General features: G+C 35.2%; 1 protein-coding gene across 12 annotated transcripts in view; it reads right to left on the bottom strand.

Annotated features, from left to right (window-relative positions):
- Positions 1–12500, bottom strand: part of LOC115222757 (myosin-IIIb-like) — a 298889-nt gene that overhangs the window by 126086 nt on the left and 160303 nt on the right. For all 12 annotated transcript variants that reach the window (XM_036512009.1, XM_036511999.1, XM_036512005.1 and 9 more), the window contains exons 5-6: positions 8544–8643; positions 285–361 (exon numbers count right to left, since the gene is read on the bottom strand). In XM_036512009.1, coding sequence (XP_036367902.1) covers positions 285–361; positions 8544–8643 — 177 coding nt within the window. The remainder of the gene's footprint in view (positions 1–284; positions 362–8543; positions 8644–12500) is intronic.

The raw sequence follows: 12500 nt of genomic DNA, 5'->3' as shown, positions 1-12500 counted from the left end.
CTTTACAGAATGTAATGGGTGTTTTTTTATCATCACCAGTGCTTTCTGTGGCACCAGCACCAGTGCTTTTTACATTCTAGAAAATAACATCTGCTTCAAGCATTTACTTTTAGCTGTAGTTAAAGTTCCCATAGCTTGGCGGAGAGCAGGAAAGAGGGTTTTGTTTAGTTTATTTTGTTTTTAAATAACACCAGAACATAAGGGATGCAAGTGAGATGAGATGTGAAAATAAAATAAAGTTAATGACTTAATACATGAGCTGTCCAGTGTGACAGACCACTTACCTCTGGTGCCATCCAATAGGGGGTGCCTACAGAAGTCCTTCTGTTTGCTAGAGAATGATCAAGTAAGCCTGAAACACCTGAAAGATAAAAGAAAAATTACAGATATATATTTCGCTTTTGGATCTGGTTTGCAAGATTCTTTATATGAGTTCGTGTGTTGAAGCATATTCTATTGTGTCTGGGGAAAGTCATTTTCTTTTTGTGCCTTATTATGTAACACACTCACCGGTAAAATTTCCACTTTTTAAAAATTTTTATTGTCCTAAAATTTTCGTTGCATCTTGCAACCTTTTCAATAGTTTTGAGTCAAAACTACTGAAAAGGTTGCAAGACACAATGAAAATTTTAGGAAAATAAAAATAAGAAAAAAAGGGGAAATTTTACCGGTGAGTGTGTTACATAATAAGGTATAGATAGATACACATATATATACATTATATATATTCTTCATAAGTTAAGAAACTGTGACAAATGAAAATTTTTTTGTAAGTATAATTAAGTTTTCACTGTTTTTATTGACCATAGACAATCATCAAATACTGAGGCATATACATTGAAGACCATTAAAAACGGGTATTAGTACATGTGGGAATTGAACCACATCTCTTATTTTCATGATATGTGTGCTAACCAATTATAACAAAATACACAGCCTTTCTCCCAGAATTGCAGGCCTTGTGCCAAAATTTGAAACCATTACTATTATTATTATTATTATTATTATTATTAGGGCGGCAAGCAGGTAGAATTGTTAGCACGCTGGGAAAAATGCTTAGTGGTATTTCACCTGCTACTACATTCTGAGTTCAAATCCTGCCGAGGGCGACATTACCTTTCATCTTTTCAAAGTCGATAAATTAAGTACCAGTGAAACACTGAGGTTGATGTAATCAACTTAATCTCTTCCCCCAACTGCCCTTGTGGCCAAAAATGGAAACTTTTATTATTATTATTGAGCTGGTAGAATTGTTAGCGTGCTGACCAACATGCTGAGCAGAATTTCATCCCTGCTGTACTCTTTCACCACAACTTTCTCTCACTCTCTCATCTTGTTTCTGTTGTATCCATACTTTAAAGGGTCAGCCTCGTCATATTGTGTCACGCTGAATCTTCCCAAGAACTACGTTAAGGGTACACTTGTCTGTGGAGTGCTCGACTACTTGCACGTTAACTTCGCGAACAGGCTGTTCCGTTGATCAGATCAACTGGTACCCTCGCCATCATAACCGACGGAGTGCCACAATCATCATCATCATCATCATCATTTAACGTCCGCTTTCCATGCTAGCATGGGTTGGACGGTTCAACTGGGGTCTGGGGAGCCCGAAAGCTGCACCAGTCCAGTCAGATCTGGCAGTGTTTCTACAGCTGGAAGCCCTTCCTAACGCCAACCACTCCGAGAGTGTAGTGGGTGATTTTATGTGCCACCGACACAGGTGCCAGACGAGGCTGACAAACGGCCACGCTCGGATGGTGTTTTTTATGTGCCACCGACACAGGTGCCAGACGAGGCTGGCAGACGGCCACCTCGGATGGTGTTTTTTTATGTGCCACCGACACAGGTCCAGACGAGGCTGGCAGACGGCCACGCTCGGATGGTTTTTTATGTGCCACCGACACAGGTGCCAGACGAGGCTGGCAGACGGCCACGCTCGATGGTGTTTTTATGTGCCACCGACACAGGTGCCAGATGAGGCTGGCAAACGGCCACGATCGGATGGTGCTTGTTACGTGCCCACAGCACGGAGGCCAGTCGATGCGGTGTACTACTAGGCCACGTTCGGATGGTTTTCTTATATGCCACGTGCCACCGGCACTGGTACCACAAAGATACAAATTCCATTGATGTTCATCTATTTTGATTTGTTTTGATTTGATTTGATTTGATTTTCACTTGCCTCAACAGGTCTTCACAAGTGTCACAAGAAGGAAGGTATGCACAGGTGGACTGACTACGTCCCAGGTAGGGGCCATGGGTTATGGCCTGACTGATAGTCTTGCGGGTCTTCGGATGGTGTTTTTATGTGCCACCGACACAGGTGCTAGATGAGGCTGGCGAACGGCCACGATCGGATGGTGTTTGTCATGTGCCCACCGCACTGACTACAATAATGAAGGGTGAAATTAATTAATTTGGAATAATTATCAATTACACCAAGTAGTCTTCGGCATGTAAAAGCCTCATTCGAGGAAAATTTAAGTAATACTAAGCAATAAAGGGCTCAGCAACGAATCGCCCTACCACACACCGAATTTAGAAATAGCAGTCAAAGAGTTAGAAGAAATAGCTATAACTCTTTGACTGCTATTTCTAAATTCGGTACGTGGCAAGGCAATTCGTTGCTAAACCCCTTATTGCTTAGTATATATATATACATATATATATATACATATATATACATACATATATATACATACATATACATACATATATATACATATATATATATATACATACATATATATATATATACATACAAGGGAAAAATACACTCATCTATTTATATATTTATGTATGCATAAACATATATATATATATATATATATATATATACACACTCTTTTACTCTTTTCTTTTACTTGTTTCAGCCATTTGACTGCGGCCATGCTGGAGCACCGCCTTTAGTCGAGCAAATCGACCCCAGGACTTATTCTTTTGTAAGCCCAGTACTTATTCTATCAGTCTCTTTTGCCAAACCGCTAAATAACGGGGACATAAACACACCAGCATCGGTTGTGAAGTAATGCTAGGGGGACAAACACAGACACACCCATGCATATATAAATATATATATACATATATATATATATATATATATATATACATACATACATATATATGACGGGCTTCTTTCAGTTTCTGTCTACCAAATCCACTCACAAGGCTTTGGTCAGCCCGAGGCTATAGTAGAAGACACTTGCCCAAGGTGCCACGCAGTGGGACTGAACCCAGAACCATGTGGTTGGTAAACAAGCTACTTACCACACAGCCACTCCTGCGCCTATATATATATAGGTGTATATATATATATATATATATACACTACACACACACACACACATATATGTAACTGGCAGTTATGACAATGAATGTTCCAGTTAACCTAATCGATGGAACAGCCTGCTTGTGGCTGAGTACTCTACAGACAGACATACCCTTAACATAGTTCTCAGACAGATTCAGCAGGGCACAGGATGAGACAAGTTAGTCCTTTGAAATACAGGAACAACTCATTTTTGCCAGGTGAATGAACTAGAACAATGTGAAATAGTGTCTTGCTCAAGGTCACAATGCACTACCAATATTAGTTCAAATAGTCACATTAGTATTTGTAATCTATATTTCTCTAGACAATTTGAAGTGGAGTATGTGTGTGTGTGTGTGCTTGTGTGTGTGTATACATGTATGCTAAGAGTGCTGGAGTATTCTCAATTTTATAATAAATTTCTAATTTTTTCAATTTTTTATATTTTTAAATCCTATTGTTTTTCGTAATTTTTGTTTTAATGATTTTCAGTATTTTAATTTTTATTTTTCATCCGCTTCGTTTTACGAAATTATTTTTTTTTCTCAATTAAATTTTCTATTTTTAGTCTGTATTTTAAAATTTTGTTTTCTTTCAAATATTTTTGTAACTTTGCTTTTTCACAAGTTTTTCTTTCTTTTTTTGTTTTATACTTATCTCTTCTATTCATTACAAGACAAGTTTTCAACAAAAAAGTGAAGAAACGTTTATTGAAGTAGAAATAATTAGAAGGAATGGTTGTTTTTATCATTTTTAAAGATTTTCTTTGTATTTTTCTTTGAAATTCCAATATATTTATCCCATCATGCACCACCCACAGAGTGCTGACAGCCACGCCCCTTTTATTCAACTTTCACTTTCAAATAAACATTACACTGTTGCATTAAGATATTTACACACATTCACACACATTATACATACACACACATACTTATATGCATGCAAACACGCACATACAAACACATATACTCACACATACATAACACACATAACACACATTTACATACATACACATTACTTCTTCCATAGAGTCATATATGTGTGTGTGTGTGTGTGTAAATACACAAACATATATGTATGTGTATATACATGTATGTATATGTAAATTGAGGATATAATCATTAAAATGATTATATCAGTGGCTAGCATATAAAAAAAGACCATATCTCATTCCAGCGCCCCTAATTATAATTATATTTTTATAATTATATGCTTTAAAAAAACATATGTATTATAGCTATCTATCTATCTATAAATATATATTTTTAAATCATCTTTATATATATATATATATATATATATATATATATATATATATATGTTTATCATAGTCCTCTAGGCAATAACAAAGGAATTTAAGCTGGTTTCCACTAGGAGCTCCTCTATGCTGATGATTTTGTTCTTAAAGCTGAATTTTTACCAGAACTGGAGAAAAAACTTCTGGGGTGGAAGGAAGGTCTGGAATCAAAAGGCTTTAGAGTTAATTTAGAAAAAACCAAAGTCTTAGTAAGTTGGAAAGTAGACACATCACAAATCCCTTCAGGTACATGGCCCTGCTTGATATGTGGAAAAGGCATAAGTAGAAAGTCCATAAGGTGTACTTGATGCAGGCTATGAACACATAAGAAGTGCAGCAAAATCAGAGGAAGGTTAACAGGGGAAAATAGTCTTTGTGTGTGGCAGATGCACAGGTACAGTAAACACTAGAAATGTACAAAAAATAGACTCCATCAAATGTGAGGGGAGATACCGAGAAGTAGTTGATAGCTTTTATTATCTAGGTGACCAAGTCAGCAGTGAAGGTGGATGCTCTGAGAGTGTAGCTACTAGAATAAGAATAGGCTGGGCATAGTTCAAAGAGCTTCTACCTACAGAATTTAGCCAGGGGAGTGGTATTTAAAAAAAATATAATTTGGAAGGGAGAGGGTGGGGAAGTATTTTGGTCATTGGGGAGAAAGAAAGTGAGTACGAATAAAGCAAGGCAGAGTGAGGGATTTAAGCACAGTTGACTGTTGGTATTCAAAGAGCTTCCACACAGTTTCCATCAACTAATCAAAAGGAACTACTCAGCCTGGGGCTATGGTAGAAGACACTTCCACAAGATGCTGATCATTGGAATTGATCCCAGAGTCACATAGTTATGAAAGAAATTTGTCACGCTTAGGTTCCTCCAGGTTAAGCAACCTCATAAACACAACATGAGCATAACGTGTTCAAGCATTACCTCCTGTTACTCAGTGTCTAATCAAACTCACTACGGGGCACCATCACTCAATACATAACCTTGTACGCTTGATACTCTGACACACAGAAACAGACAAGTCATGTGTCTCACTCAACGAGGACAAAACCAATAACTGTGGCAAAAACCAAAAACCAAAAACTGGCTCAGCTGCACACATGAACATGACCAGATGCTTCATATTACCTCTTGAAAGGAACCCAATATCTAATCAGGTTTACCACCCATTAGCATTTAGATTAATCAGTTCAATGTAAAGCTCATTTATTCATTATTTTGAATTAATCCTGCATTATCTTGTCACTTTGAGATTTCCATGATGTGTTTATTTACTTTTAGAATGAAATTGTAGGGTAGGTGTGAGAGGCAAGATCTGGCCAGTTTAATCATAAAAAAGGTAGAATATTTGGGCTGGATATGATCAATTTAACCCTTTAGCATTTAAACCGGCCATATCCGGCCAAAAGTATTCTGCCTGTTTTATGTTCAAACTGACCAGATCTGGTCTCTCACACCAACCCTACAATATCGTTTGAAAAATTAACAGCTACCTCATTAAAATCTCATAGCTACAAGATAATGCATGATTAGTTCAAAACAATGAGGATGAAAAAGAGTTAATTTTGGCAGAATAATGCGAACACTAAAGGGTTAACACACTGCCATATAAAAACACATTGTGCATCTTGCTCAATGAAGACAAGACTAATAATTGTGGCAAGCTTTGGACTCATGGTCAGAAATTGGTTATCTGGTAACTAAAATACTTAACCAGTGGAATGGGGAATTCTATACAGAATTCAATAATGCAAGTGATTTATTCCATATTGGCAAGCGATTATGGATACAGGAAAAGAAGAGAAAAACTAAATATAATATATAAATAAATATATATGTATGTATATAAGCCCTGCAACTTCAGGGAAGGTTTTATTTTTAATTAATTTCACCGATTTCTCATCTTCAAACAGTAGGAATATGTGTCGACATAACAGTAAGAAAACGTAATAAAGATTTTGAAAAATAAGCAACAGCAAATAAAAGGAATAAAAAAAAGAAAGGAAAATCAAAATAAAAAAGAAGACATCATTTTATATATATTATATATTATATATACATACACACACACACATATATATATATTTAGATAGATAGATACATATACATATACATATATATACACATGCACACACACATATAATACACAAACATATATATGTACACACACACACATGTATGTGTATATGTATATATATGCATATATATATACATATGTATACATATATATACATATATATCAATATATATATACATATGTATACATATATACACATATATATAAATATATATATACACATATGTATACATATATACACATATATATACAAACATATGTATATGTACACATATACATATGCATATACACATATATATATATACAAACATATGTATATGTACACATATACATATGCATATACACATATATATATACAAACATATATATATATATACATATATAAATGTACACATATATACATATGTATATACACATATATACACACACACACATATATATATGTACATACACTCATATATATATATGTACATACACTCATATATAAATGTATATATACACACACACATGTATATATATATATATATACACACACACACATGTATATATATATATATACACACACACACACATCTCATACAAAGACATGTGTGTACATGTATGTATGCAGATAATAAACACACATGTATCACCACAACACAGCTCAACTCATCCAATCAGGCAGACACAGCATACCACGGTAGACATACTTACACCCTGAAAGTGCTCGACCAGAAATTTTAAAAAGTTCTAGAACTAATTATACTAATTGGATATGGACCTACAGCCATATCTGCATCAGTTAAAAAATAAAACACACAAACAGGAGGAAGGAATCTCAAATACACACATCTGCATTTAAAACAGAATACACCCTGACATATCAAAAGTAAATAGACACCTCTCATGATGCCACTTTATCTGTGTCGGCTTGACTCATATATATATATATATATATATATATATATATATATATATATATATGTGTGTGTATATATATATATATATTATATATATATATATATGTGTGTGTGTATATATATATGTATATATGTGTATATATGTATACATATGTATAAATATATATGTGTGTGTATATATATATGTATATATGTGTATATATGTATACATATGTATAAATATATATGTGTGTGTATATATATATGTATACATATATATATATATACAATGATGCTCAAACGAGTTAAAGCATTAAAAAACCCACACAAGGCATGTCTACTAATTACTAGATTAATTATCTAAATGAATCAAAGGGTATTATTTTGTTGTTTATCTTTAATATTTCTGCTTGTTTCAGTCATTACACCGTGGCCATGCTGCACCACCGTCTTGAGGAATTTTTAGTCAAGTAAACTAACTCTTGTACTTCTTTTTTTTTAAGCCTGGTACTTATTCCATTGGTCTCTTTTGCTGAACTGCTAAGTTATGAGGGGACATAGACACACCAACACCAGTTATCGAGTGGCGGTGGGGGACAACCATAGACACACATACACAGGTATGCACACACATACATATATACATACGAAGGTCTTCTTTCAGTTTCTGTCTATCAAATTCACTCACAAGTCTTTGGTAAGGCCAAAGCTATAGTAGAAAAGACTTGCCTAAGGTGCCACACAGTAGGAGTGAGCCAAGAGCCATGTGATTGGAAAACAAGGTCCTTACCACACAGCCTACACCTGTTTCTAGAAATAAATCTTTCAAAAAAAACGATGGCGTCTATTTACTTTTGAGATGTCTATGCATCAGAAAACGCACACCCTCATGAATAACGCTTAATGCTTAACGAATAAACACGATGGAGGTCTGTTCTGTTTAAGACTTACATGCTTGATTGTCAAAGAAACACTTACCAAAGTCGACCAGTTTGATGGAACCATCACTTGTCATTAGGATGTTGTGTCCTTTGATATCCCGATGCATATAATGACATTTATGCATATGATTAATGGCCTGCAATGGAAGAAGTAAAAACATGATAAATTTTGCTAAAAATGGAGTTTGTTTGGCCTTAACTTCATCATTTCCGTTTCAATTATTATTTTATGTGTCAGGTTAAAAGATGCTTCATTCGATAGAAACTCAATACTTTTGATTGCTAGTGTTAATTTCTTTGCTTTTCTTTCATTTTACTTCTTTTGCTCTTTCCATTTTTGTTAAAACCTTGTAAATTATAGCTTTTTTGTAGTGTGTGTGTGTGTGGTTTATATATGTGTGTGTATATATCTCTATATATAAATATATATATATAGATAGATGTATGTATGTATATGTGTGCACATTTATATAATATATATATATATATATATATATATATATATATATGCACATGTGTAAATATATGTATATACATATATATACATATAAGATGATGCTGATGATGATACACACACATATTGACTGGTGAAAGAGAAGGTTCTGGCAAATATTCAGTTATTATATATGTATGTATACATATGTGTATGTATACAGAGTGTGGGATAGATAAATAGGCATATTTGTGTGTGTGAGTGTGCGTGTATGTGAGTGTAAAGGAAAACATGTTTAAACATTAAATATTAAGCTTTCTATTCCAAGTTTCCAGCACAAAAAAAAAATATACATACATATATACATGTGTGGTTTATTCAAATTTCGGCAATTTTCCAGCCAAAAAATACTGTACATTTAAGACAAATTAATGAGGAAGCCTCTATGTTGTCACTTGAGATGCTAGAAAGAGCAACCAAATTTCCCCCAAATCACATACTAACTAATCTATCATGACCATATATCTCACCAAAAACCCCATTGCCCAAGGGCCTGAAAATAATCTCACAGCAATATATATCACATGAAAGCGACACATAATCAAAAAGTCCCTCCAAGAAGGATTAGAGGAACATGTCTCATACATTCTTTGCTCTCTCTCTCTCTCTCTCTCTCACACAGACACACACACAGAGAAACACACACACACACTATATCATCATCATTATCATCATCATTTAACGTCTGTTTTCCATGCTGGAATGAGTCGGACAGTTTGACAGGAACTGGCAAGCCAGAGAGCTGTACTGGGTCCTAGTTGTCTGTTTTGTGCCCTTACAAATGCCAACCATTTCACAGAATGTACTGGGTGTTTTTTATATGGCACCAGCAGAGATGCTTTTCACATGGTACCAGTACAAGTGCTTTTTATGTAGCACCCACCAGCACAGGCAGTTTTTAAGTGGTATCAGCACTGATATATATGTGACCGCATGTGTACCGTTGGTGATTTTTTTTCCTCTGTCTTCCCTTCTCTGGATCTTTCCTTCTCCTATGTTTCCGACGAAGAGCTCCGCTCGTAACGTTAAACCCTCCTTCTTTCCTGAGCGTCCAATAATACTATATTTGTTCCACGTCCTCGCGTTGTGTTTTTTTGTGCTTTCTTGTTTGGATTAACTTTATATATATATATATACACACACATACACATATAGATCTATATATATATATATATATATACTGCAAATTTAGGGTGAATTATGAATGACTATAATAATAACAAATCACTAATTATGAAGGAACTACATAAAAAATATAAGATCACATCTATAGAAAACCTTTGATATATATATATATATATATATATATATAATAACAAATTAATAAATAAAACATATGCATATATACATACATATATATACGTACCAACTAACATATGTACTATTACCACACAATAATAATGAAGTGAAAGTAATATAACCGTGTGTGTATTATTTATTGTAAATTTCTTAACTGTCACTCAGCCAAAACCATTATTCCAGTTTCTCTACACTGCCTCAGATCGAAATCACTTGCCAAAAGAATTTAACAAACACATACATATACATGCACACACACACACATGTGGTTGTCCTTGCATACAGGCTTCTCCTTTGCATCCCTCTCCAGCTGAGTATTCCTAATCATGTGGGTTCGTGGGTGCTGGTGCCATATAACAAGCACCTGTACCAGTGCCAGGTAAATACACCTGTGTTGCTGTGTAAAAGCACCTAGTACACTCCGTGAAGTGGTTCGCATTAGGAAGGACATCCAGCCATAGAAACCATGTCAAAACAGACTATGGAACCTAGTGATGATATATATATATATATATATATACACACACATACATACATACATATATATATATAAAGTTAATCCAAACAAGAAAGCACGAGGACGTGGAACAAATATAGTATTATTGGACGCTCAGGAAAGAAGGAGGGTTTAACGTTTCGAGCGGAGCTCTTCGTCGGAAACATAGGAGAAGGAAAGATCCCGAGAAGGGAAGACAGAGGAAAAAAATCGCCAACGGTACACATGAGGTCGCATATATACATACATTATATATATATAATATATATATATATATATATATATATACACTTTATATATATATATATATAATCATCATCACTAGCTTAATGATAAGTTAATTTTTAAAATTCTTTGTTTATCATCATCATCATTATCTAATGTCCGTTTTCCATGCTAGCATGGGTTGGACGGTTCGACTGGGGTCTGGGAAGCCAGGATGCTGCACCAGGCTCCAGTCTGACCTGGCAGTGTTTCTACAGCTGGATTTCCTTCCTAACGCCAACCACTCTGTGAGTGTAGTGGGTGTTTTTTACCTGCCAGAGCAGGCTGGCAAATGGCCACGATTGATTGGTGCTTTTATGTGTCACCAACACGGACGCCAGTATATCAGGGATGTGCTGCCTAGGTAGGCAAGGTAGACAATGCCTACCTTAAATAAAATACGTCGATAGTAACATTTTCCTTTTATGGCAAAATATGCACCTAATTATAAAGGTTACTCTGATTACTATGCATAAAATGCAAAATATTTTATTTTTTTGTAGATAAGGAAGGCATAATTCGTCCCTGCTTTTCAATCTCAGTATTTAAGCTATGCATAGTGCTGCTGTAGTACACATGCTGCATATACTCCTACAACACTGTTTTCTTTAAGTGCTATAAAGGCAGAAGTAAATCTACCTTCAACTCACCCGCACACCTGTGTTTCACTTTTTTTTTTTGTGTTTTCCTACATAAAAGTCACCAACTGTGCACCCTGGGTAATTACTGATGGCACATGCCTGATATATACTCACATATACATTTGGCGGGGGGGGGGGGGGGGGGGCTTCTGTTTCATTTTACCAAATCCACTCACAAGGCTTTGGTTGGCCTGGGCAATAGTAAAAGACACTTGCCCAAGGTGCCATGCAGTGGACATGAACCCAGAGCCATGTGGTTGCAAAGCAAACTTCTTACCACACAGCCTTGCCTGAGCCTAATGACTGAGAAGAGAACAGGGATCATGTAATCAACTTCATTAGCTGACAGTAGTTTCTGCTATAAGGAGGAGTGTGCTTAGATCTGAGTGCCAATGTAACATCTCAGTCACACACAGACACACACACACATTCATCTAAAACTGGAAATTCCCGATGCTGTTATTCAGAATTCCCTTCAATGCAGAATCCTTTAGATGACAAAAAAAAAAAAATCAATAAATTTATTTGTGGATATAGTTTGGTAATTAGTAAGGCGTAGGAGTGGCTGTGTGGTAAGAAGCTTGCTTCCCAACCACATGGTTCCAGGTTCAGTCCCTCTGCATGGCACCTTAAGCAAGTGTCTTCTACAATAACCTCAGGCCAACCAAAGCCTTGTGAGTGGATTTGGTAAACGGAAACTGAAAGAAGCCTGTAGGGTGTAATATATATATATATATATATATATATATATATATAGATATATTATATATAGATAGATAGATAGATAGGGAATAGATACAT

The sequence above is a fragment of the Octopus sinensis genome, linkage group LG21 (assembly GCF_006345805.1).
Source record: "Octopus sinensis linkage group LG21, ASM634580v1, whole genome shotgun sequence".
Classification (NCBI taxonomy): Eukaryota; Metazoa; Mollusca; class Cephalopoda; order Octopoda; family Octopodidae; genus Octopus; species Octopus sinensis.
Note: the sequence above shows the minus strand (reverse complement) of the source record. Positions and strands in the feature narration are given on the sequence as shown.